Source organism: Pezoporus occidentalis, unplaced genomic scaffold, assembly GCF_034315485.1.
Source record: "Pezoporus occidentalis ecotype Australia unplaced genomic scaffold, CSIRO_AGI_Poc_V1 ctg28, whole genome shotgun sequence".
NCBI classification, from domain to species: Eukaryota; Metazoa; Chordata; class Aves; order Psittaciformes; family Psittacidae; genus Pezoporus; species Pezoporus occidentalis.
In genome coordinates this window covers 174,574-202,203 of record NW_026914718.1, presented here as the reverse complement: position 1 = coordinate 202,203, position 27,630 = coordinate 174,574, and the positions used below count along the sequence as shown (strand labels likewise).

Sequence of the window (27,630 nt, the reverse complement as noted above, 5' to 3'; positions counted from 1 at the left end):
ACTTTTGTATATAGCTTATTGATTATGTATGTTCTGTTTAGTAGAAAGATAATGCATTCAATCACACTGGCTAAAATTGTTAAATCCCTATTAGTTTATAACTTATTTTGCTAACTCCTTGGTATTTCCTCATTGAGAAAATGATTCTGAAATTGTATTTGAAAAATAATTGTTACTTTATCTGTCGCTTTCCTGAGCTTTCTGGAATTTGTTCAGTCAACAATGGATGGTAACACAAATTTCTGATTAAATGAATGTATAACTGGGGGGTTTGTCAGGATTATGCATTTCTAAAGCCTGCTTCATTGGTAATGATGTGTTAAATCTGGCTTAGAGTTTAATGTTCCCATTCTATTACTGACATGGAGTTAGTATTAATTGGTTTTATGACATACAAACTTGGTCTCTTTTTAAGGTATTATGGCAGGTTCAAACAGATCTGGAGATCTTAAGGATGCTCAGAAATCTATTCCTACTGGAACAATTTTGGCTATTTCAACTACGTCTTTTATTTGTATCCTTTATGCTGTGACTTTTCTTTTTTTCTAGTGTGCATTCTGTAGGTATAACAGGACTTTTCATTGAAAATTTGTTAGAGTTGCCTGAGTATAAAATGAAGGAAATTTAAACGGAAAAGAAACTGTCTAAAATACAAACATTAGAAATAAGTATTTTTAAAATAGCTCAGATTTTACATTTATAGACAAATGCTTCTGTATATTTCTGTATTCTAGTAGTGCTTTGAATTTCAAGATGAAGCATACTTTTAGTGAAGTGATACAGAAGGTTTTATCATTGTGTTTCAGCTGGCAGATTGCTTGGTTGTGATACTCTGTATAACCAGTGAAAAATCTTAAAGCAAACTAGCAGCAATAGAAATTTAGTCCTTCAATACCTAGAAGACAAAAATGCCCATTTGCATGAGAAAATGTCTGTTCTGTTACATGATACATGAACTAGTGACTTCCATTACTTCACAATTCAACTGTGTATCAAATGCAATCGTAGAGAATCTAAACCAAGAGGCTGTAGCAGAGAAGAATTAAAGAACAACCACCACAAAACAACCAGAACAAATAAACCAACAAAAAAAAACCCCTCACTTCATTATCATGGACACTTTAATTTCATCCCTAGGTGAAAAATGATGGTGTTTGTTTTTCTGTCTCTTCATTATTCACAGTGATATCTTCCTTCAGTCTCAGTAATAGATCTCTCCTGTATAGTGTTATTTGGTGCCTGTATAGAAGGTGTGATATTAAGAGATAAGTAAGTCGTATTCAACTTCTAATTTTCCAGAGAGTATGTGTGATCATGAGTTATGTTAATAGGACTTATTAATGGTTCTTATGGGAAATATCTATGTGAAGTATTTTGCTTAAGTCAAAACTGGAGGGAAAGTCTATCTGTTAAACTGAGATGGCAGCAAGAACTGGTCAGGTTATTGGACTGTATCCCTTCAAGAAACAGAAAACAGAATCTAAGATAGAATCATAGAACAGTTTGGGTTGGAAAGGACCTTAAGATCATCCAGTCCCAACCCCCTGCCATGGGCAGGGGCACCTCACCCTAGACCAGGTTGCTCCAAGTCCCTTTGCCCAACCTGGCCTTGAACACTGCCAAGGATGGGGCAGCCACAGCTTCTCTGGGCACCCTGTGCCAGCGCCTCAGCACCCTCACAGGGAAGAACTTCTGCCTTGTATCTAACCTGAATAAATGTTTGAATTTTGAAGATAAATATTGGAAGTGGAACTGGCCCTAATAAGATGTCCTTGAGAAAGAAAATCGTAGTTAGTATTTTTGGAGCTGATGGGTGGAGGTAGGGGCAGTGGTGTTACTTTGGGAGGACTAATGTGCACCTGAGGGACAAAGGCAGGAAAAGACTTTTTTGAGATGAGAGGGAGAGTTCAAGAGAGAGGCTGCAGAGCACCATCAGGCCTAGGATTTCCTCTGGATGTAAAGATATTTTTTGTTTTGAAATATCAGTTGCAGATCAGGAGTCATCTCAGTTTTCATCCACGTTATTGCCTGAGGTCATTTGAGGCACAATATGAAGCATGAAGGGAATAAATGTAATGGAGATAAGCATGAACAGAATCTCCAGATTTTGATGAATTTCTCCCTTACAAGAAGTTGAGTTGAGTAAGATGAATCTGTTGGCAGGTTTCACATTTCTTTCCTTGCTGGTGTCTGGTTCTCTTTTCTACTAAGGCCCAAGTTTGCACTGAATCCATGATCTTTCACTTACAGTGCTGCCAGTTCTTTTTTGGCTGGAATCCAGTCTGACAGTAGAACATACAGATTTTGGTCTGGTTTAAAGACCAGGAGGTTTTGGTTTTCTTTTCGTTACTGATTGCATATCTGCCATAGGAAAATGTAGGTCATACATCTTTCACTCTTTGTCTTTCATCCTTTCTGGTGGTTCCTAGCCTGTGTTTAATTAAAAAAACACAGGCAACAGAACGTAAATTCAATAGAATTTGGTTAAGAATGAATGTGCAACTTGCTTTATATACTCATTTAAAAACTGTATCAGGTAGCATGACAGTCAGAAGGCATGTGCATAATTTGAGATGGTGGTATCTCATAGTTTCTCTATGTTCATACATCAGTGTCACACACCATTAAAAGGAAAGGTTAGTACTTTGTTTTGCTAATCTTCTGCTTATGCCCTAGGGTATATCTGATCTGTAGATCAGACTTCTGCAGTCTAGTTCCTAGCAGTCACAAGGATCTAAAGGATGCATATGTAAATACTTGTGCTGTTGGTGTTAATTCTGTAGTCTGCCAAGATGCCTGATAATTTTGCTGCATGTCTGCCTGGAGGCATTGACTGTTTTCTTTTAACCAGCAGAATAAAGAGAGTTTGCTTGGTTGAGAAAGTTTATAGTGCACAATGTAGCATGGTGTTTATTGATGAAAAGTGTTGTTGTCCAAAAAAAGATTGAAATGTGCATGATGAAGCCATACTAGAAGTTGTTTTAATGCTTACTGATGCTTTTTCTTCTTTCTTCCACCCCTTTCAAGGTTTGGAGAAGCAGTTAATGGAAATCTAGTGGTGGGTACACTGGCCTGGCCTTCTCCATGGGTCATTGTCATTGGTTCATTCTTTTCAACCTGTGGTGCTGGTCTCCAGAGTCTCACCGGTGCGCCCCGGCTGTTACAGGCCATTGCAAGAGATGGCATTGTGCCCTTTATCCAAGTGAGATTTATGTTTTTTTTTCTTCAAATACAGCTTATATTATAGCAAATGAGGCATTACTTCTGCTGTTCCTGTAGAACTGTGAGGAAAGAGTTTGGAGCTCAGTTGTAATTGTGAACAATAATAGAGCGAGCTGTTGTAGGACAAAGTTTGAATGGGGATATTTCTGTGCAATTACATTTAATGATTTTTGTTCTTATACATAAAATTTAATGGCTGAAAACTGAGAATACTGTTTTTCTATAATGATAATATATAATAAATGAACTAAAAAGCAACTATCAAACTGAACTTCTTGACTTCAGGCTGTGTTTACAACTTGTATTTGTGAACAGCATTGATTTAATCTCGTTATGGAACTGCATGATAACTTTGTATCATAGAGATTCAATTTTAGTATTTATTCATTTTTGTAAGCTGGATGAAGTCAACAACGATGTAACAATAGAAGTGTGTCCCATGGCTCTGAACGTTCAGATTCTTCCAGCGTCGCTGTGAATGTTTTAACAATGAATAAATTGGATTTGTCTCAAAGGAAGTTAAGGGAGCTGGCAAGCAGAAGAGAACCCTTGCTCAAAGATATTTAACACAATTGCTGTGCAGCATCTGCAAAAACTGCACAACTAGACTTGGGTTAAAATAAATGAAATTCCCAAAGATAATAATGTCCAGAGGGCGAAGCTGTGACTTCTGTTGATGGAGCTTGGAGCTTGAAAGCTTGCCTCAAATTGCCAAGAGTAGCCAACAGTTGCACAGCACAATGATAATCTGCCAAGAACAGGTTCAAGTGGAAAAAAATGGGATTATATCTGAGTAACTCTGATTTGGTTTTGGGGTTTTTTTAAAACAGAGTTAGGGGACAGTTGTCAAATTTATCAGAGAAAGAAACTGCAGATAGTGCAGAAAGTAGCTAGGGCTGAATTTAGAAGAGAATAGGCTGTTCTGTGTGGAGAGTTCTGAAGATGACTTGAAGCACTTGTTTGGTTTATATCATTATTTTGATACCTACGTTATGTGGCCAAACTTATGTTTGAGGATCGCCTGCTTTACCCACATTTACCCTTGGTGTCTCGATCAGATGTGTGCTTGAGGTCACTGTCTCCCATCTGAGGTCAGTGTAGTATGTTAAGTTAGAAATGAGCTCTCATACTTGGTGAATAACTTAAGACTCTATTCAGGGATATCTGTAATCTATCTTCAGTGAGGGCTAGGTATAGAATAGGAGCAGCTTGATTTGGTCCCTGAGCTTGGGGGAAGGCTACGTCAAGTCAACATTAATGTCCTGAAACCAGGACAGTTGGGCTCTATGGAGAGAGACAAACGAAGAATTGCATTATTGTCTGAAGTAATTTGGTACTTGGTGAGAGGGTGACTGTATGATTCCATTTTATCAGAGTCACATTTGAAAGGACTGAAGAATAGGAAGGAAAACCTTAATGTGGTTTGGGAAGTGAAGGAAAGGGAACCCAAGAGAAGCAGGATGTTGCAAGACTTGAAAAGTGCTTGCAGTTTTGGAGTGATACAGCTGCTGTATGAATTAAGGAATGAATGCAACATAGGGGCAAAAAAAATGGCCCTTTTAGTGTAAGGGAAGGAAGACTGGATGATAGGAATCTAAGGAAAGACGACAGTATGTAGGATGAGTGAGGTGAAGAACCTAGACGTTTGGAAAGGAAGCCATTATGGAAAATGGGAGTGAAGAGTAAATACAGCTGGAACTCGAGGTGAGGCTGTTTGCCACCTATCACCAGTACAGCTGGATAGAATTCTCCGCAGTGGAAATTACCACAGGCAAAATGATGTTTGGTAGGCTCTGTGCAGGATCATAGGCTTAAATAAATCCTCTTTCAACATCAGTATTTGTGTTTGTAAGTACCGAGTTGATGCCTATTCTGTATACTACAATAAATACTGCCCTCAACTATATTAGCTTTTTGTAGACTAAGCGTGAGTCTGTGATGCACGTTGGTTTTAAGTTATTTAAGTTTATTTCAATAACAACTGCAGTAGTATTTTAATGTTACAGTCGTTGCTTATTTAAGTTGTAATTTTCATATGAGAAATGTATGGTTTTGCACTTTTGTCTGTGACTTTCTCATAGTACAGATTGCGTCATTTTTAACCAATGACTTTTTTTGGTTGCAGTTAGGGTTAGTTTGCAATCTGCACCATATTTCATAACTGCATAATGAACAGCTTTCCCTAATCTTACTGTTTATTTGACTTGAACTAGGTATTTGGTCATGGAAAAGCAAATGGAGAACCGACTTGGGCTCTGCTCCTCACTGCTGGTATTTGTGAAATAGGAATTTTGATAGCCTCATTGGACAGTGTAGCACCAATTCTTTCAATGTAAGTAATGTGGTGTTTTGTCTTCTTAAGTTGAATAGTACTTTGTCTTTAAATAGGTACCAGTTTTTCTGTTTGAAATAATACATGTTAGACTTTGTTTCCTAACAAGTTATATTCCTGTTTGATCCTCGAGGAAATATGAAACAAGAAAATGGCTGGAACTGATTTCTGAGACACAAAACCCTTGTTCCATGACAGAGTTCTTGGATGCTAGTAAAAATAAATCAACTTTTAAAAAACTGTATTTTAAAATAAAAAGTCCTGTTACTTCACTTCAAGTGCATCTAATAGACACAGACAAAGCAGTTCAATGTTTTTGGGTAGGAACTGAATTTTGTTTTACTGCCTTAGCCTTGGAAGTTTATCCCATGTGTCATGGGTTGACCCTTGTGGACTGCTCAGCCGCACACATCTGCTTGCCTGATCCCCCAGTGTGATGGGGGAGAGAATCAGAAGTGTGCAAGTGAGAAAACTCATGGGTTGAGATAAAGACAGCTTAATGGGTAAGGAAGAAGCTCCAGGCACAAGCAAAGCAAAAGAAGGAATTCAGTTCACAGTCAGTAGGTGGGTGTGTTGCCATGACAAGGAAGGTGGTCACCATGTGCAACTGTTACTTGGGAAAGCAAACAGCATGAGCTCCAAATGTGTCCCACTTCTTCCTCCTTTCCCTGAGCTCTTACTGCTGAGCACAAGGTCATACAGTATTGAATATCCCTTTGGTTAGTTGTGGCCAGCTGTGTCCCTTCCCCTAGACTGTCTGCTGGCAGGATGGCAAGAAAAACAGAGGCAGCCTTGATGCTGTGTAATCATGGCTCAGCAACAGCTGCAACATCCCTGTGTTATCAGCACTGTTTTGGTTATAAATCCAGAACGTAGCATGATAGGAGCTACTGTGAAGAAAATAAACTATCCCAGCCAAAACCTGTACACTGTGATTGTCAGTTGTTTGCTGTGCTTTCTCCCAAGTCTTTGTTTGAGGCTCTCTGTTATGCTAATACCATCTTTTGAGGCCTAGTATTAACTTAATCTACATGTTGTGTTCTATTTGCCACTCAAAACACAGTGGACAAGTTCCTACCCTTTTTTGGATTGTGTTCAGCCATTTAATGCAAATCTGTCTAGTTAATTTCCTATTGGAAAATGCTTTTTGTTCCCTGCTTCTCTATTTTTGTCTTAACAGGTTTTTCCTCATGTGCTATATGTTTGTAAATCTGGCTTGTGCAGTTCAGACGCTTTTACGCACTCCCAACTGGAGACCTCGTTTCAAGTATTACCACTGGTAGGGAATATCCCTTAATTCAGAAGAGTTAAAACTAATTATGCAGCCCCAAATTGTTGATTTTCCTTCAGTAATAAAGCAAAGCCTCCTTTCTAACTTCAATGAGTTATGGTTCATGCACTGAAAACACTCTAACAGCAACATGGTTTTCATGTGGGTTTTTAGCTTAAATTCAAATTAACAGTAAATAAGCAATAGGAGAAGTGTGTTTTGAAACAGGAATAGGGCTAGTAATAGCTGTGATCATGAAAGATGTGGCTAATCGTAGACGTTTTGGGAAGGGGCTGCAGGATATTTAATATTGCTTATAAGCCAAGGTCTTAGGTGTATGTGAGAATGAAGATGAAAAAGCATGTAGTCTGTCTTTAATATTGAGGAAGGTTGATACAATGAAATGTCACAGGTTTGCCCTGAAAAAATCCTTTTGAATATGCTCAGGAGGCACTTAGTAGTTTGGCATCAAAACCTCCAGATATATCATGCCTGTTTCCCAGTCTATCACTGCAAGCACCTAGTAGCAGTTGCAACATCAAGAAGGAAAATGGGGGATTGTTGTCTTTTGGGTTTTTTGGGGGGCTTGAATTTTGTTTGGTTTGGGGGTTTGTTTTGTTTGGCTTTTTTGGCTTTGTTCCACCTCTCCTGAATAATCTGGTTGTGGCAGAAGTACAGTAAGTGGTGCAGAGTAGCTTAAAAGCTAATGCAGGTGGATAAGATGGAGGGTGGCAAGAGGTACAGGGTGGACCATGGTGAGGCAGGAAAAAGAAAAGAGTTGTGAGATGTCAGCAGCAGAGTTTGTAACCTTTTGGCAATAATTCTTTTTGATATTCTTCCCAAATAAATCAGTGAACCAACTGATTTGCTGGGTGACTGCGGCATCACTTCCAGCCAAAGCTGGTGTTGGGATGCTTGACCAGTACTGAGATGGGGCTTTATTTTTTGGAGTGAGAGTCTTAGGTTGGCTAAGTCAAGCATGAAGGAGCAGCTGTTGTTCTGATGTCTTCAGAACAGGTAGAAAGCATTTCTTAGGTTTAAACCTGGATGCATTTTCCTTTAATACTTGTATGGTATTAAAGAAGCAAACCAAAGGTACTAAACAAAAGGTGGGTCTGTTGACACTCTGTCACGACAGTGAAAGCTAGTGGAAATTGGGTGAAATTAAGTCTGGGGTGTCATATGTGACTAAAAGCATTCACAAAACAATCCATTTCTGAGCTTATTTACATCTATCTTGAATAATAATGTGGGCAAACCAGGCATATAAACTTGAATCTGGAGATGCCTCTGTAATTCTTTCAGTTTACAGTTCCTCTTTGTAGCCTTAGAAAGATTGTTTTCTGTATTGTCATCTACTGTCCCATGTTCTTGCCTAAGAGACAGGCCACAACAGAAATGGAGAATATAATTTAATGAGTCAGATTTAGTTTAATCAACTATTTTTGCTGGCAGTAACATAATGTTGTTTAGTATTGCTTGAGTACTTTTTTTTAGCTTAAATTCAAATTAACTTTAAATAAGTGATAGGAGTGTGTTTTGAAACAGACCTTGTTTGGAGGTACCAGTAGAGTTTCAGAAGTGACAAATGTAGTAACACTATTATTATATCTAGTGCAATTGTATTAATTATGCTACAAAAGGTTAGAATGTTTTGGGGGGGGGGTTAAATATATATAAACTAAAATGGGGAGAATGTATTTGTATTTACACTGTAGCTATGAAATGGCCTTTGAAGAAGAAAGGCCATTTAGTTATGGAAGGCCTTTAGTTATGGAAGTTAACTTAAGGAATTGACTTTGTGGAACATTTGCATGCCTCTTTAAAAAAATGGAAAAAAATGGTTTCTTTTAGGACTCTCTCATTCCTGGGGATGAGTTTATGTCTTGCCTTGATGTTCATTTGCTCTTGGTACTATGCTTTGATTGCCATGCTAATCGCAGGATGTATATACAAATACATAGAATATAGAGGGTAAGACCATATATCTTATTTATTCTATATTTAATATCTTTAACATTTAGCAGAAAGCACTTTTGTATAAAGTAGATACAACTGAAGTAATAGAATTAAGAGTATTCCTTGAAACAAGGTGAGATCCTGTCTCTATGAAGGGCTGTAAGTTTTCAGGTTCTCATTTCTTTGGAAGTTCTGTTCCAAACTTCATGACAGTCAGAAATAATGAAAATAAGAACCAATAAGTCTTGGGAAAATGTCATTTGAGTGGAGATTATGGTGTAATGTTTTAATGCTGCAGGAACATCACCTTTTAATATCAAACAGCAACATACAGAACTGTTACCTTCTTATTAATTGGTGCTAAAGCCCAGAAATGCTCCTCTTTTGTGGGGGCTTTAGCCCACTTTTTAGGTTGAATCATACCGAACAATCCAGAGCACCCACCAAAAATTATCTATATTCTGAAGCCTTAGATCATCCATAAGTCACAGCATACTTTGCATTATATGCCTTTGGCAAGGGACACTTACAGAGCTACACCTGTAAGAAACACTGTGTGAATAGGAGACTGAAAGAATGTGCTGAGTTCATAAAGAAAGAAAACCCAACCAAAAAAAAACCCCAACCAGCCAACATATCCAAACCCTGGTGGTGATTATGATCAGTAATGTGCATGCTTTCCCTTTCTAAGGAAAGATACCCAATGCTGAAAGATTCTAGTCAGGAAAACTAGTAAGGGCTTGGAGCAGGAAATTGAAGTGAGGCCAGTTTTGGTGTGCGATTAAGGACAGGTCTTAAGTGGATCAGCGGGTATAAACTGCTCCAGCTTGTGGGTTCTCCATCTTTTAATAGCTCCATTTCCAGATTAGGTGCTTTCCTGGATTGTGACAGCTCCATTTCTGGATCAATCATAAGGAAATTAATTTGCCTATTTTAACCAGGAAGTTGGATCAGAGGGTAGCAGTTCTGCTTGTGTGTGTCTTTATGGGCATGCACATATATCAATGTCATATGTATGTGTATACAAATTTGTATACAGACTCTGTAAGTGTTGTGCACAGGCAGCACATCTACCCTGGAAAAAGAGATTCTTTTTTGCAGAAACTTAACCTTCTTTTCTCCCTGCCTTTACAAATGCAGGGGCTGATTTGACAGTGAGGAGAGACTTGCCCTGGTATGTTCTAAGAACTGCTGCCTGGGAAAACCTGGGCTTTGATGTGGATTTTTAGATAACTAAGTAAAAGAAACTCAGGTGACTGTGCTGTCTGTCAGGCTACATTTTAATTGCCACATTGTTTTTAATAGCTTTTGAATTCAGTTTGGCTTATTTCACCTGATTTTGAAAGAGGGCTAGAGGTAACAAAGTTCAGGGTGAATTCATGAATGGAAACAAGAGGGAAGGCAAGGCAGATGGACCCCTTGCATAGTAGAATCCCCCAAAAGGAAAATTGTGTTAGCCTAACAGTTTTTTCTTATTTGGTCTCTATGTGACATCTAGCATAGCTTTGTATTGGGAGAAAGAGGAGTGGAAAATGTAGGGAGATTGCAAGTAATCAGGAGTGCAGGTGAAGCCTTGGGCTCATCTGGGAGACAACCTGGGAAGAAAAGGATGTGGAGAAAGCTGTATTGCTGGTGTTGGGGAAAGATACAACATGCTAATCCATACAAACCCAAGATTCACGTATTCATTCTGCTGCTTTAAAACAGTTCCTTTGAAGTAAGGGACTTGGGGCTGGATTAGATGACCTTTGAAGGTCACTTCCGACCCAGACTATTCTGTGATTCTCTGTAGTCCTCACTTATTCATTCTAGTGCACAAAAACAACATAAGTAACCTCGTGACTACAAAAAAATCTTTTGAAATATGAATAGAATAAACCATAATCAATATTAGTAACAGCTAATAAGTAGTTCTCTTGAAGGGACCTGAAACTACTTTATCTTGCTTAGTCTTCATTCTTGATTTAAATCTGCAAGATGAGGGGTTTTGTCATGTATTCATGCACAAAAGTGTTAATTTTTCATGCCCATTATCCCTAACATGAGAAAATGTACTTTATATAAAGAAATGGGACCCTGTTAATTGAATCTCTTTGCACCCCAAAGAGCGGAAAAAGAATGGGGTGATGGAATCCGAGGACTGTCTCTGAATGCAGCTCGCTATGCTTTGCTTCGTGTTGAAGATGGTCCTCCTCACACCAAGAACTGGAGGTAAGCCCTGTGTCTTCCACAGTCACATAAGTGTCAAAATAAGGAAATCTATTGGGAATATTGCTGTTAAAGCTAATGCCAAAGTGAAATTCATCATCAAAATAATGTTTAAACTTGGGCATGGAAATGATGTCATTGCAATAGTATTACTGTTTATTACAATAGTAATTAACTTTGCTGGGAATATGAGCAAACTAAGGTGAGCTTCTATCCATGTGGTGTTAACATAGCTTTTGAAAGTGCAGAAGAACTTTAAGTGTTTGATTATTTATAGCTTTTTCAGATTCAAAGCAACAGTTACCATTGAGTCCCACTGTCTCTGGAGAAGAAACTGCAATTCCATAAGTGTTTGGGTAGTTTTAGTTCTTTTTTATTCTGTGACTTTTCCCTCTGAAATACATTGTATAAATGTTCAAAGGACCCATTATTTGTTTAAATTCTTTTTGTGTGGCAATCTCTTTCTACATCTCTTCATTTAATAGCAACACTTCCTTGATTTCTTAGATATTTAAATAAAATCTCACATTTGCTCTTCATTTGTGTGTACTGGGGTCAAATGTCCACTACTGTTCTTGCAAGATATTCTTTTGACTTGTTAAACTATCCATTTTCTCAAAGCCAACACAGAAAATTACTTGGCATTTAGGAACAAAAGGATGTTTGCTCATTGTCACCTCTGGTGAATGTTGTGCAAGTCAGAAGAACCTGATCAGTGGAACACATAAAGAAATTGTCCCTAAAAGTGGTGCTTTAATCGTTGACACTGGTCTGTGATAGCATCCCTGGGTGCATACACATGCAATGTTCTGTTGCCCTTCAGTGTAACAGCGTTATTTACCATTCGTTGTGGGATTCCTGAGCATAAGGAGTTACTGTGGAATACCTGAATCACTGCCTTTATCTGGGTCTGAACTGGACCTCCTTGTTACATCTTAAACTGTGCTGGTTCTGAGGCAGGACAGGAAAATAATAAAATGTTAGTTTGGAAAAAGTAAGCAGATTGGATATTGATTAAAGGAAACAGAATTCATCCTCATCGGGTACACAGTTGGTACTGAACTTGAGGTGCTATCAGTACAGGTATGACTGTTCTTTTGGAACAACCTATGCAGGTTAAAGACTGGATCAACAAGAACATCGTGAATATCCAGGAGGACAAGTGCCAAGTCTAGTATTTGAAACAGGCTTGTCCAATGCAGTGGTACAAGGCTGGGAACTTGCTCTGGTGAAAAGGACCTGTGGTTCCCAGTAGGTAATAAGCCAGCAGTGTGCCTTGGCAGTGATGTGCTGGACTGCATCAACAGGAGCATACCTAGTATATTGGAAAGTAAATATATTGGGAAATAATATTCCTCTTTGCTCAGCACTCATTAGAATGCATCTAGAGTATTTAATGCAGTTCTTGGCACCCTAATATAGGAAGGACATCAATAGGCTGGTGTGGTTCAGCGGAGGACCCCTGAGATGGTGGGTTTGGGGCACAGGGGCATATTCCCTGTGGAGAGAGGCTGAGGGATCTGTGCTTACTCAGCTTGGAGAAGGCTTAAGGAGGGGCCTAAAAGCTGGTATCACTAACTAGTAAACATCTGTGACCAAGGAGAAGGTACTGAGAAGATGGGTTCAAACTCCTTACAGCCATATATGGTGGGAGAAGGGGAAAACATGATAAAATGGAAACAGAAAAAAAAGACTTAAAATTGAGGTGATGCTAATTAAGCAGTGAAGAGGTTACCCAGTGGTGATAACTTCTCTTTCTCTGGAGGCTTTCAAAATGCAGCTGGATGGAGCTGTGAACAGTCTGGTGTGCATTCAGTGTTTAACCGTGTTTAAGCAGCAGGTTGCACTAGAGGACCTTGTAAGGGTGATAATTTTGATTCAGTAATGTTCCTGTTTTTTTAAAGGGAGCTCCTCAGCAGGCTGGTACAGTGGCTTATGCAGGCATTCTGCACCTGAAGAGTTGCCAATATTGCGAGTTATGAATTCTTTGCTCTATAGTTTAATGTTTTCTATTGAACTAAGCACTATATCTGCATTTCATTAATTTATAATTTTAATTTTCCAGTCCTTTCTTGCTTTTCTGTATGTATTTGTGTGTGATTAACTTTTATTTTTCTTTCTTGGCAGACCTCAACTTTTGGTCTTGTTAAACTTGGATAGTGAGCAGTTGGTGAAACATCCTAGATTGCTTTCTTTCACCTCTCAGCTGAAGGCTGGTAAAGGACTGACTATTGTGGGCTCTGTGCTTCAGGGAATCTACTTGGATAAATGTACAGAAACCCAGAAAGCTGAAGAGGTATGTACAAGACAGTTGACAGACACTTGGAACTTCCATTAGCATTTAAATGTTTAATCTGGATAACTTGTATCTTAGAACAGACTTCTAACATAGTGAATAAACCAGCAAGTTTTACCCTCAGCACAATCAATGGTTATATGTAAAAAATAGGTTGGTGTGTGTAGCAGAAACCAAAGAAGTGATAGATTTTTAACAAATTATAAGGAAACTGATTTATTTAATAAAAAAAAATTAACATTTATCTGACAGATGCAGATGTCATAATCTCATCCTTCAGATGCATACATGATATGGTTTTCTACATTGTCCTAGAAATACCTAGCAGAGCTAGGATTAGGAGCAATCTTTACTGGAATCCTACTCTGTTGCTTAACCATAAACAACATCCTCCTTGAAATTCTTTTTCTCCTTTTTTTTTTTTTAATTTCCCATTTATTCCATATCTCCAGAGAAGGTAGGATGAGGTAGGGAAAAATAGTAAGTCGTCATATGATTGAAGGTGCCCTCTAACTGTGCTTAAAGCACACGGAATTTGAATGTTTCTTTCTATTCTTTTCTCCCTGATAACTTCTCTGTATTTGACTGGACTGCCCAATTGGAACTAGAAACCCAGTTTTTATGGGAAATCCCTTAAAAATACCTCTATTTTAAATAGTCCCCTTAAGGAAAAAGGGAAGTTAATAGACTGAACTTCTGAAGACCTCTTGTTCATACAGCTTGGTCTTTCAACGCAAAGCAAGTTTCCCTTTGTGTTTAGTCTTAACCTGTGTACTACCTTGTTTAATCCAGTATCGGGTGAATTCAGTATGAATAATTGTATTTGCTTACCTGTGCAAACTCTCTTGACTTTATAGAGCGGGGAAACATTTTTAGAAAATACCATGTTTCGTGTATTTTATTGAATACTATTGGAAACTCTGTTGCCTTTAGAGAACTAGGATAAAGCCTTCTCCAGGAGTAGGCTTTGATTGCCCATATATCGTCCAAAAATGGTGAATATCTTCAGTCTTGTTGAAAAGAATATCAGTTGAAATGCCTACTATTTTGATCCAGGTCATCTTCAAAGCTGTGTAAAAATGCCTGTGATTTATTCAAATAGATGAGTATTTGAAATGGACTTAAAGCTAGCTGCCCTCTTTCCTCCCAGCTTTCTGTTGGGTTTTATTTTCTCCCTTTTGGTATTCAGACTAGTCCCAAGTGGCTTTTCAAATGACTAAGTAGGAAGACATACTACTGTCACATGAAAAGGCTCCAAGAGAGCAATTAGCATGGAAACAGTCTAGCAATGTTACACTGTGAAAGTAATTGTTATTAAGCTGTTGTTATGAACATGCATGAGTAGAAAACAAGACTGAGCATACAGTGAGGCCAGTGAAAATCTTTACATAGAATATGCTTACCCATGGGGAGGTGAAATGTTAACCTGTAGCTGGCTTAACTTGATGTCAGGTACATGGTTGAGAGAGGGAACAGCAATGAATGTAAGACGCACCTAATCCCCAGGTTCGCTAGAGTCAGACCTTGGTGTTAAGATCAAGGAAACTATTGCTTTTGAGATAGAAATAAAGATGAATTGTGAAAGTTTGGTTTTGGAAAATTTCACCTAGAAAAGGTTTCTACCAGAGTTGTAGGAAATTGGGATTCTTTTTCATTCACAGCTTTTGGGTTTGTTGTAAAAAGAAAAAAAAAAAGCATCTTCTAAATGAACAAAGTGCTCCTATTAAACTGATATGTGCTCACAGGTACTGTTTGCACAGGCCTGTTAGCTTTGCTGCCAAACTCTCTGAAGACTTCTTTTTCCTCTTTTAAAGATGTGCCATGAAAATGTAGTAATTTCCAAAGCTGAGGTTCCCTACTCAACCTTGATAACCATTTTGAGTGCCACTTCTGAATTACTTCTGTGTCTGTATGTTTGTCTGTGTTTAAATGGAAGAGTCTTATACTGAAATTAAGCCGGTGTGGGAGATTTAATCTGGTCAGTTTATCATGTCATTATTCAGATAATGATTCCAAGTGTCTCCTGCACATCTGTTTACCATGTTGGGAGCCAATAAGTAAAGAACTGGCCTCTTACAGTCAAAGTGTTTTAATGAGCTTTGACAGCCTCTTATTCTAAAGCCCTTGCCATCACATTTTTCCTAACCCTTCCAATTCCAAAAGGAAGGACTTGCTATTCCATACCTGAGGTCAGTCAGCAGTTTTGACTTTACCTGAAGCAGTGTCATTTATCTTTGTCAGTGTGTTTTTATTCATATCTTGTTTGGGAAATAGAAGGCTGAATAATTAAAGTAATGAAAACCCTGTGTGTGGTGTTTTGGGTTTTACTTGTCACAGAATCATGTTCACTCTCTTGGAATTAGCAGTTTCTTGATGTTAGCTGTACATTGCAGCTAATGGTGTGTTCTTACTTAGTGCTGTTACTTCTTACAGTGTTTATTACCAGTGTTGCTGACTGTATTTCCCCACATGTAATCTTCCTTTGGCAGAATGTTAAGGCCTTAATGGGAGTAGAAAAGACTAAAGGCTTTTGCCAGATTGTGGTGTCTCCTAATTACAGAGATGGAATATCCTACTTGATTCAGTCGGCTGGGCTTGGAGGGATGAAGCACAACACTGTCCTGATGGCATGGCCGCAGTCATGGAAGCAGACAGAAAATCGTTTCTCATGGAAGAATTTTGTTGGTATGTGTTTATTGATTTTTCTCCTATGCGTTTGTACTGCAAGTGTGTAACTAACCTATTTGCTCTGTCCAGTATTAAGTATTTCCCCACATCTGATATCATGTGGTGCTGGTTTTCTCAGCCCTCAGTCTCTTCAACCCTCGCTTCTCTTCTTCTGTGAAGCATATTAGTCACTAAACCCAGGGTGTTCCTGTTCCAGCAAAATCTGGGAGAATTTAAGCTTCTGTATTTAAAATAGAACAAGAGCTGTGCATGAAAACCAGAAGTTCTCAATCAGATGTCTTGTTTTCCCTTGCAGATACTGTCCGTGAAACAACAGCAGCTCAGCAAGCACTGCTGGTGGCAAAAAACATTGACTTATTCCCAACAAATCAAGAACGTTTTACTGAAGGGAACATAGATGTGTGGTGGATTGTTCATGACGGTGGTATGCTGATGTTACTGCCTTTCCTCCTTCGGCAACACAAGGCAAGGACAACAGAAAATAGCTGTTGTTTCATTTTCTAGCAATGAATGGTATCACCTTGATAGTTAAGTATGGCGATAGCAATCATACATTGTTGTAAACTCTTCTTTTTGATAGGTTTGGAGGAAGTGTAAGATGCGTATCTTCACTGTCGCGCAAATGGATGATAATAGCATTCAAATGAAGAAGGATCTTCAGATGTTCTTGTATCATCTTAGGCTGAATGCTGAAGTGGAAGTTGTTGAAATGGTATGTTACTGTCTATCTTCCTTTAGGTGCAGTGGAGACTAAACTTGTGAATTCTGTGATTCATTGAAAATGAATTTAGCATTTTTGAAACTAAGAGATGTTAGCCCAAATACGAAAAGGGAAAGATTTCAGTCTCACTAAGAACAATGAGTTTTAAAGCCAAGATTACCTTACCGTGTCACAATGCTAGTGTAAGTTTAAATGGTTTTGTCAAGTAGAGCCACTTTGATGTGTTAATGCCCATTTTATTTATCAGATAGTTCATTCAGTAAGAAAAAAGCTTGTTTTTATTAGCATGGAAGGCTGAATGTGCTTAAAGCAATAAGCCATAGCTTCCAGCATGAGAGAGGATGAACATATCCCTCTTTCCATCCGCTGTATGAATATCTTTCTGGAATAAGGAATCCCAAAGCCCCCATGAGCATATGTCTGTTGTTTTCAGCTTTGGCAGCCTCAGCCCACACCAAACAGCAAAACAATGCAGCTAGAAATCCACAGATCAAATAGTGACAAAATTGATTTTATAACAGTTTTTCCTTTATAAATGCTGGCCATAAACTGCTAAAGAGAAAGGACTAAAGCTGTAGTCTGCCTAGACACACTTTTCTTTCCAACAAAGGAAAAACTTCATTTCCAGCTCTCAAAGGTGATAATGTCCAAAGTAAGACAAAGAAAAAAACAGCCCTTTAAAACTCATTTTGATGTGGGATGGAGATGGGTTGACTGGTTCAAAACTTCTATTATCACCAATTCCTGAGGAAAAAAAAAAAAAGCCCTATCAAGAAGGTTTATCGTGCTGCTCAGCCATAAAGAAAATTTTAGGAATAGTTAAAATTACTCATAGAAAAAAAGTTACTTGGGAAGATGTGGATAGGATTTTGAGCAAGGATGTAAGATAAATGCTTTCTTTATTTTACTTTTTGTTTTGCTTGGAACACTGACTATGAAAGACCAAAATGCTGTGTCACGTGCAGGTGAAAGATAGTGAACAGAGTGCCCTAAAAAAGGCTCAGCCTTGGCTGGATTTTGAGCAGAAGGACAGTATAGGAAGCACAGTTTATTCTTTTCTTATTAGGCTTGCATTTAACCCTGAGAATCTTCCAAAAAATGAGACATGTCACAAGTCAGCGACAGTTCAAATGACTGCTCTAGATTTTTACACTGTTTTTTAGCTTTGAGCTGATGTGAGAATATATGCCAGAGTTTCTTCATAAAAGCTTCTATTCACACGTTTCTCACTGGGGAAAGGATGATGTGTTACTTTGGCTCTAGACAGTTTGTAAGGAAACGACTGCATATGCTCAGGCGGCAGCCATGCAGACCCAGTGAAATGAAGCACTTTCAACCCTTCCTCATTTCTGCAGCCTAGTTGGAACAGAACAGTGTGAAGTCTGCCCTGAGTACCACAAATTTAGCTGAAAATCCTACTGATATTGGTACAAGATTGCTGTTTGAAAAAGAAGTTTGAAGAATGAGGACAGAAATGATTGGTCGACGGCATGCTTGGGATTACTCTGATGCTATAAATACATCCAGGGCTGAACAAATGCAGGACTGAATGTGGTACACTCAGTAAATGTTGTTCTTTCGAGGTAGTACTTTTCTCCTGATGTTTCTAATGCCAATCTCTCTTGCAGTTTGAAAATGATATTTCTGCGTTCACGTATGAGAAAACATTGATGATGGAACAGCGATCTCAGATGCTAAAACAGATGCAGCTGTCAAAGAACGAAAGGGAAAGAGAGGTAGGGGCTTGGGCTTGGCAAGATATTCTGTGATAAATCTGAAAGTATTTCTTGGCCATGGCTTCTAATCAGCTGCTTCTGCTGCTCCCCTACCATTACTAGTCACTGGTGCTATTTTGCATGTTGTAGTCACAAGCTTCATGCACCTGTATACTTGTGAATATTTTAATATTAATATATTTAAAGCTTTTTTCTTTCTTTTTTTTTTTCTTGTGCTTCTACCTTCTCATTTATCCTGTTAATTATGCCATTATCAACACTTTTTAATGACGTAAAAGGTATTGAATGCTTTGGCTTTCGTATCACTTAGTGACTTCCCTCCCATGCCAGATAAGACATTTCTCCTGTGTTTAACTGGATTCATAAAATAACTAGAATTTTTTCTTGTGTATTTTTTTGTCTACTGATAATTGTAATTTATTTTAGGTTTCTTTGGGTTTTGTTTTTTTTAATCTCTCCTTATTCTCTTTTTTCCATTTCACCGTATTTTTTTAAGGTTTGTAAAGATGCCTTGTGTCGCTACAACAATGTGCTGCTGTGAAACCTCTTTCTTCTCTTCTGCATCATGGTAGCTTTCTCTTGATCTCAGCCTGCCTCACATCTTTTTAGTAAAACACAAGGTCTCCTATACTCCTTACTCGGTGTTCTTAAGGATTTCCTCATTTGTTTATTGAACACTAGTATTTTACCAGTGGAGTTTGAGTGATTAGTCAATCTCCAGTAGGCTTAAAGGGTTTAACTTCCTCATGAATGCTTTATGAGTAGCCCAAGGACCTAAAGGCTCTGTAGTCTATAGCATATAAATTACAGTGGAGACAAGAATTTATTCTCAGCTCTCTGAGTTGATTGGGATCTGCACTACTGCAGAGTGCAGTTTGCTTGGAAGTTTTAATTTCTTTCTTTTCCCCTTACCATGTTGGGTTTGGTTGGTTGTTTTATTAGTCACTTTTATCTGAATGTAGCCATCATCATTATAGCTTCAGCTTGTTCCTTCATATCAGGCAGGGTAAAATACGAATGTACAAAATACCATTGAATTTCTTTCATGTTCTGAAGTAAAATCCTTTATAATTCCAAGAACATCTAGTACTTATGTCCTGCCTTATCCCAGAATAAAAGCTCTATCCACATGATGTTTCTGATTGGGTATATTAATCTGCCTCTTTCTTGTGTATGTTCATCAGAAAATGTTTAGTTATACCTTCCCCTCCAGAGCTACAAGTTGAGTGTAGGCACTCAGTGTGCCAGGCCTTTTCTTAATGTGATCATCTTTTACATGAGTCGAGCCATCCCCTCTGGCTTTATGAGAGCCTCAAAAACATTTCTGTCATTAGTATCACTAGTTCAAATCAGCTTTGCTTTTGTTTTCATTATCTGTCTCCAGACAAATATAACCCTGATAGTCCAACTGTGAATTGTGCTTGTAGTTTTGTTTCCTGTTAACACCTAGATTAGTATTTTAACCTCACTTTTGTGCCTGTACCTCTTCAAATGAGGTTCAAACCTTTGCAAAGAGAAGAATTTGGTTTTGTACAGCATTCTTTTGCCGTTTCCCTCATAGTTATGCTCTAATCCCCGAGGAATCACCCTCACTCTCCCCTTTCCCATCAATTTTTAAAATGGAATTTTATTTGATCCTGCCCCTGGGCTTTCCTGTGGAGCTGGGGCATGGGGGCTCGTTGGATTTTTGTTTCCTTTTTTTGAGGAACTTGGTTTAGGTGCTTCTATTCAAATGTAAATATAACACATGCAAAGTGCAAAACCTGAAGGCTTAGGTGCAACTGCCAAACATTTACTGGTTTTTGACTTTGACGGTAGCACTACAAAGATGAAAGAAAATGTAGAGCCTCATTCTTCCTTACTGCCCTTCCTGGTCGCTGTTGCTTCCTTCTCTGTCTTGTCCTGACTAATTGGGCCAAGTGGTGATGTTGTTGGAACTGTGAGAAGGTGGCAGTCTTCCTCCCACCACTACTTGGTGTTGGGATGCGCAGCGCAATTGCTGTTGTGCATATTGCTGCTGCCAGGTAAGATTGGCAGAAATGCAGGTGCATGTAAGTGAGGAACACAATAATAGTTTGTGAATCACTGTTTGGGAAATAAATCAGTGTTCAGAGTTGGAAAGCAGCTTTCGCACCTGCTTAAATGTTTTTTCATGCTTCCGATTGTAACTGAATAAAATCAGTTCATCTGAATCATCATATACGTGCAGGGATGTGACCCTCACAAACATAGGAATAGTTGAGGTTTCCATATAGGTTTTCCATGTAGGATTTAATTCACTTTCCATTTTTACAAATCTCTGTAAACAGACTTGGTAACTATCTGCTAAATGTTCCAGGAAGTGAGCCATAGTATGCATAAACAAATGGCATGTTTGTGAAAACAAACCAAGTTTAGAACAAGCTACAATACCAAATGTCATCTATTTAAAAGAAGCCAAATTTTATTTTGAATAATAGCATCATTTGCTCTTTTCTGTAGACTGGGTTTTGGGGGGTTTTTTGGTCATTGGTAACCTTTTTTGTCCCAGATTCAGAGCATCACTGATGAGTCTCGAGGCTCAATCAGAAGAAAAAGCTACTCCAGTCCACAGTCCATTGGGCAAGATGCGGAGGCACTGCTGACTAATGATTGTCGAGAGGAGGAGGTAGCTGGGCATGTTACTGGCTAGATAGATTTTCCCATTGCAACACTTGAAGTGTCACTATTGCAAACTGAACTACAAACTTGATCATTCATTGTTTTGGAAAAGTTCTTCATAAATTTAAGTTCTATTATTTTTCTAAATTCATTATCTTACCCTATATATTGTTCTCTAGATTATGCTTTTGCAACATGGATTATGTTCTCTTTTTCTCACGCTTGCTTCCCATACAAGAAACACTTCTGGGAGTGCCTGTTTCTCTTAAGAGCCAGAAGCAAAAATATTTCTCTGCCTTCTATCTCTTAAAAGTTTTAACAGTGGTTGTTTGATTAATAAGTATGTTTCATACTTTTACAAAGTATTGCCTTCCTTTATAGTTCCTGGTTTGAAGTACTTAAGCTTCTCTGAGACCTTATATATATGCTAGGGCTTTTCAAGGAGATTTCCATGCTTATGGACAAGCCATTATTAACCCACAAATGTCATTACTGCTTTCTGCATAGTGAGTTGGAAAGGAAATGGACTGATGCGATCAATGGTTTTAGCGTGCACTTGAAGTGTTGCTCTTATCTAAAGATGTGTTAGCCTAGTCTGTAGAAATGCTGTATGCCTTTCTGTTTCCCTTTCTTTGTGAAGTGTGAGAAGAACGTGATGTATTTCATGTAATTAATTTGGTATCAAAATAGCACTAACAAAAATGTGCCTTTGCATTTTTATAAGCATGTGCTATAGCTCCAGAATTTCTCTTGGCCTCTCTGTCTTTATAAAAATGGCAAGCTGTCCTTCTTTGAAGCCTAGTTGTACTGAACTCATCTTGCACTTATTAGTTTGACATTTTAGCTCATTGGATGCTGTATGGCACGTCAGATATCTGCATGCGTTTGTTAGCTTTTTCATTCTCATGATAGAACTGTATTTACAGTAATTTCTCATTCATAGTCTTGACTCATGATTTAATCTTCTGGGGAGATATGTAGACCATCAAAAAAAATAAAGATATATGTAAACCTCAGAATTTAACTTAGGATTTGGAATCCTTAGGGATAGGGAATGGGGAAATTATTTAGGAGAAATACAGAAGGTCTTGCGTATTTAAGAAGAGCTGCAATTAGAGTTTATGAGCCAGTCGGGAAAGCACTGTTCAGAGATAGAGGTACTTTTGTCATCTGCTTTGATTTTCGTCATGCTTTTGACTGTGATCTGAATGGAACTGATTCTTCTCAATCATCACATATGGAGGGACGTGACCATCACTAACATGTGGTTGATGTTCCCAAATGAAACTGGAGCTTCAACTCAGGATTTAACAAGTCTCTGAAGAGACTTCCTAACTGCTAAAGATCTCAAAAAAAACCAAGCAAACAGAAAAACAACCACCCCCCAAAATAGAACACCCCAAAACACGAAACAGTCCTCCCCTATATCAGTTCACTTATGAAAGAGTCTAAGGTACTGTATTTGTGTTGCTTTTGATGGAAATAAAGAAGCCTATGGACAAAGGTAAGTAAGTAAATAATGTCTTCAAATATTTCTTCCTTCTTTCCTCAAGAGGAGTAAGAGGGATGCAAAACAGGGAACGGAGAAGTTTGCATGCATGCGGGAACAACAGTACTATGTTCTTAAAGCTGTGATTTGAGTTTCTGCTATTGTAAGGGCTATCTCTTCAGAAGGCTCCTTCATGGTTACATTGATTGGCTTTTTTTCTGTAATATGCACTTGCATGCATAAATAATCCAATGGAAGGTAGCTAGCCTGCAATTTGGCTAGTCTAATGTTGCCTTACTGGGGTCATGCTGGTAGCTCAGCTCAAGTTGTGTGCAATGGAAAACGTTTAGGACAGTAGCTGAGAAAATAACAGTGTAACTGAACAAGCTTCAGTGGCAAAACCCCCAGTGTTAATAAAGTACTCTTTGGCTGGATTAGCCTCATTTCAGTTCATTACAAAATAACATCCCAGCCCAAACGTGATCTTGCAGTTTCATTTCATAGTGAAGTCAAAGCAGTCTGATAGTTGTTTGCAAGGTGAGGTGCCTTTTTTTCTGTATTGCCTTTTATTCCACTGCTGTGAAATTACATTTCAGCATGTTAATACCGTGTAATCTACAAATGCTCTTTGTGGCTGAATCTTGAGGTGATGGTTTGTTTTGTGGCCAGGCTCAGCTGATCCATGACAGAAACACTGCCTCGCACTCCACTCCAGCAGTCAAAGAAAGCGTGGCTGCTGCTGCACCAGAAAAAGTGCACATGACCTGGACTAAAGAGAAGTTTGTAGCTGAAAAGCATAAAAACAAAGATTCAAATGCATCTGGCTTTAAAGATATTTTTAACATGAAACCGTAAGTATACACGTGATGTCTGGAGTTTTCTGTTTGACTGAGTGTTGGGGGTGGTTCTGGGTTTTGTTTGTTTAAGAGATTCTGATTTATTTAAAGTTGAGTATAAATATGATCTTTCCATGCACTACACTTAAATGCCATCATCATGAAACTAGCATGGAACTGGGTGGAACAGCAATGACTGTAAAGAGCCATTCACCAAAATGTGGTCAATGAAGCTTAAATGACAGGCTTCAAGCTGTAAACTCAGCTTCTAGATTGTTCCAGAAAGCATATATGTTAAAATATTTAATGATAGTTTTTGGTTCTCTCTCTTCCTGTGAGAGATAAATAGTAGATAATGATAATGATAAATTATTATCTACTACTACTAATAAATAGGAATAGTACTAGTAATATAGTAGTAGTAGTAATAATAATAATGATGGTGATAACAATTTTAAACTGTATATCATTTCCCTGTCTCAATTATTCTGTTGTATTGGGGTGGAGGAGGGCATACCAAAGAAGCTGATAGATTCTTTCAAGACATTTAGCTTATGTTTTGGGGTTTGGGTGGAGTTTTGGGGGTTGGTTTTGGTTTTTGTTTAAAAGATGTTCAGTCCTCATCCTGTAAATGAAAGCAAGATAAAACTTGTGCTTATATGTATGTCTGTTTATATTTCCTGTTAAAATATTCCTCAATGTCTTTTCCTTAAAGAGAGGTCACTTAATAGATAACAGCTACTGCCTTTGTCAAGCCTAATGTAGCAGACACAAAACCAGTGACGGAAAGACATCAGCTTGATTGCCGCTTCGTGCTGCGTTCAGGCGCATGCATACACATACGCATTTTCTCTGACTTCTGGAGGAGTGCAGTTATAAGCATGGCCTAGACTAGCAAAACTGTGGATGTCAATGGAAATTTTAATATCTAAAGGAAACAGTTCTTAAATCTAGGATTTACACACAGAAATTACACTTAGAATCAGCCCCTTAAAACCCTGAGTTGTTCTGTGGGTTTGCTCTGAGCTCTTTACAAACGGTGTACCTTCTGCAAATTCCAAACATCATCCTTCCATCTTCCTTCTGCTCTAAAGCACTGGTTTTGTTCTGGGCTGCATTATACTTGAATCCTTGAGGGAAAAGGGGGGGGGGGGGGGGTGTCAAAGTGTTAATATCTTGGAAATACTTACTATTATTTCTTTAGAATTGTGCAAGACACAGACTTCAGATGTTTTAAATTTACTATATGTGGTTGGGGGTGGGAATTAAGTTTCAAACTTGGTGTGCCTGTACAACGTTGTTGAATTAGAAATATACCTGATGCCATAAATATATTCTTTCCTGTTCATTTGCTTCCCTTCCACGTAGAGAATGGGGAAATCTGTAAGTCTAAATTTCATTTCACTTAAGCAACATAGGCTGTGTTCCCTGGTCCTTGTGGTCCTGTACATTGTCTGTGTGTTTCCTAAACCATAATTTGCAGTATGTGTATAGTTTTGTACCTTGTTTTATGCACTGCGATTTACAATTTATCACTGAAAGATATTCATCATGACCTGTTAATGTTTTCTTCGAAATATTATATCCACTTTTTGTTCAAGGTGAGTCACAGAATGTGTATTTTGCTTTCTGTAAGAATGTAGAACTTGACAGTACTCCTCTGCACCAGTATAATAATTAGCTTTCTAATTAACTACATTAAAAATTATGGTTTTCTTGTTCTGGGAAAATGCTCCCCATTGTGAAATAACTACTGGGACAATAAGGATAAATTTGTTCCCAAAGGGAATTTTCACGTTTCATCACATGCCAGTTCTTTCCTCCCTTCTACTAACCCATCATGTGTAGAAATAACTTGAGTTCAGATGAATACTGGGGATGAAAGCATACAGAAATGGGACACTACAGCTCTCTGTTCTTGGGTGGAACTGACTTGTGGCTGCTCTGCTTCTTTTCAGAGCTGAATGTTATCTTCATTTTGTCTGTTTAGTAAATTGAGCTTCTCATGAAAACTGAGCTTACTTTGTGTCCCATGTGTGATTTCAGTTCTGCCACTACTTGAAGGATAAATTAAGTTAGTTAGCCTTGGTTCATGTTGTACTTTCAGGCTCAGTTTGATCTTTTACTTCAGTGCTGAATCCTTGCCCACTCCATTGCAAATTTACACCCCTTATACTTCCTCTGCATTTTGTCTTTAACAGTGTTTCTACTTTAATGGTTATACACCTCTTCAGTCATACACTCTTGCCTCACTTCATAGTTGTTCTTTGGTCTTCTCAAGCTGCTGTTCTGCTTCGAAATACTGAGCTTGAAGTACTCTTTTGTTCATAACATAGTTTCGGTACAGTTAAGTTTTCAGAACAGATGGCCACTGGGCCAGGATGGACAGATAAACTGAACTCTGTTTTGGAAATGTCATTGTCCTGGGGGAAAATGGGGTGGAGAAAAAAAACCAATTGAAATTGATGGGGCTGGTCTCCACGGGCCACCAAGCTTCTGGCTGGGTGCCTTTTTTCCCTTGTTCTAGTTGCCCCTGCAAAATCAAGAATGAAGATACAACCTGTTCTAATAGTGTCCTGTTAATGGCTTTTCCCTTCATAGTGAAAAAAAAACAACAAACAGGACTTAGGAGAACACAAGTTGCTCCCATCGTTCTCCATCTTTCTCAGCACCCTATGTTTGAATGAACCTGTATCTGGCTGTTCTCAACTCCACACTTACCTATAAAACATGTTGCTAGAAGACTCTAGAACTAAGTGTAGCCCCCTGAAAGGACCTCTTGTAGTAGTAGAACAAAGTTAGGCATTTCCTTTTGACGTTTGGGCCTCCTAAATGTTTTTCTTTTGGGAAGAGAGGTCTCATTAGTTTCTGGTTTTTGCTTGAGCTGATCCAGTGCTGGGGTTTGTGCTGTAATTTTGATTGCTGTTAGTGGGGTTCGAAAGATGCCAGCCTTGAGCATCAGGCGCTTCAGAGGTCTTGTGTCCCTCTGCTATTAGCCTGCCTGTTCTGTGCTATAGGACAGCGTGTGAGCCTAGTTGAGCAGGGTACAGTTGCACTTTTAGCTGAGAGACTACTAGCTAGTGTGCCAAAAATATTGGATATTATAGAGTGATATTTGTCTTGTATCAATATACCAGTATCTCCATTTATGAGAAGGGCTGCCACCCTGTTTCCAAGGTTCCCTTTAAAGTGACACCTGTGAAAATCTATTTTTGGGCAGTGGATCTTCTGGCTCCACTAAGGTAGAGTCTGGATATTCTTCTTGTACTGTAGCATATGACTTATTTCCAGTCTTAGCTTTGCACAGGTGGCAGTTTCTCAAGAACTCTGAGGAAACTTCTTTTGTTCTGAAGAGTGACGAAATCATCCAAGGTTGATCCTAAAATATGGAAATCTCTGAAGTCCTAACAGTTTCTTCCTCTTGACTGTAAATCTGTGATTATATTTGTGAGCACAAGAAACAACATAGTTAATATTGATAGTGTAAGGGGAGAGGCTCGGATTCAGTTCATTCCTTGCTACCTTACTCAAGACATAAGAACTATTAATTTCAGAAATTCTTTGCTGTTTCTGAATTGTCTTTACCAGGCTTACTGGAACCTGGTAATGTCTCCAAGAGAGCGTGAGGGAAATCTTGTATCATACAACATACATACTGTAATCTTTCCACTGCGTTCCTTTAATTCCTTTGCTTGGAATTCCCTGTACAAACCCAGTTACTTCTTATATATAGTTTAATAAACTGCACTAAACTTAATTTTGCTTCATTGTTGCAAAAGATCGCTGACAATGGGGAGAATTGTGCATTTTGGCAATGTGCTCAGAATTGCTTGAATTTCAGAGTTAAATGTTCTTTTCAAATGGAAAAAAAACCCAACCCAAAACCCCATCTTTTAAACCTTGGTATTGCGTTTCCTATAATTTAGTTTGAATGCGTACAAATACTGGTGTCCATGAAAGCAACTTATTCTATGTGCATATAGATGAAACTTATAAATTCAAATACATAACGTATAATTCAAATACATATTGTGGCAATACTTAAAAATGTTTGTCTGCACGCTAGGAATCAGTCCAATGTGAGAAGAATGCACACTGCTGTGAAGCTCAATGGAGTAGTGCTTAATAAATCGCAGCATGCTCAGCTAGTCCTCCTGAATATGCCTGGACCTCCCAAAAACAGAAAAGGAGATGAAAACTGTATCCTCTGCTTCACTGCTTCCGTATTTCTTG

General features: G+C 38.4%; 1 protein-coding gene across 1 annotated transcript in view; it reads left to right on the top strand.

The window, feature by feature from the left end:
• Window positions 1-27,630, top strand: part of LOC134167071 (solute carrier family 12 member 7-like) — a 56,383-nt gene that overhangs the window by 27,360 nt on the left and 1,393 nt on the right. Inside the window, exons 10-24 of the mRNA XM_062625317.1 lie at window positions 416-514; window positions 1,212-1,269; window positions 3,028-3,202; window positions 5,436-5,554; window positions 6,735-6,833; window positions 8,679-8,798; window positions 10,890-10,994; window positions 13,119-13,287; window positions 15,777-15,972; window positions 16,271-16,440; window positions 16,556-16,687; window positions 18,325-18,432; window positions 20,963-21,079; window positions 23,231-23,412; window positions 27,464-27,597. Of these exons, the coding sequence (XP_062481301.1) occupies window positions 416-514; window positions 1,212-1,269; window positions 3,028-3,202; window positions 5,436-5,554; window positions 6,735-6,833; window positions 8,679-8,798; window positions 10,890-10,994; window positions 13,119-13,287; window positions 15,777-15,972; window positions 16,271-16,440; window positions 16,556-16,687; window positions 18,325-18,432; window positions 20,963-21,079; window positions 23,231-23,412; window positions 27,464-27,597 (1,983 nt within the window). The remainder of the gene's footprint in view (window positions 1-415; window positions 515-1,211; window positions 1,270-3,027; window positions 3,203-5,435; window positions 5,555-6,734; window positions 6,834-8,678; window positions 8,799-10,889; window positions 10,995-13,118; window positions 13,288-15,776; window positions 15,973-16,270; window positions 16,441-16,555; window positions 16,688-18,324; window positions 18,433-20,962; window positions 21,080-23,230; window positions 23,413-27,463; window positions 27,598-27,630) is intronic.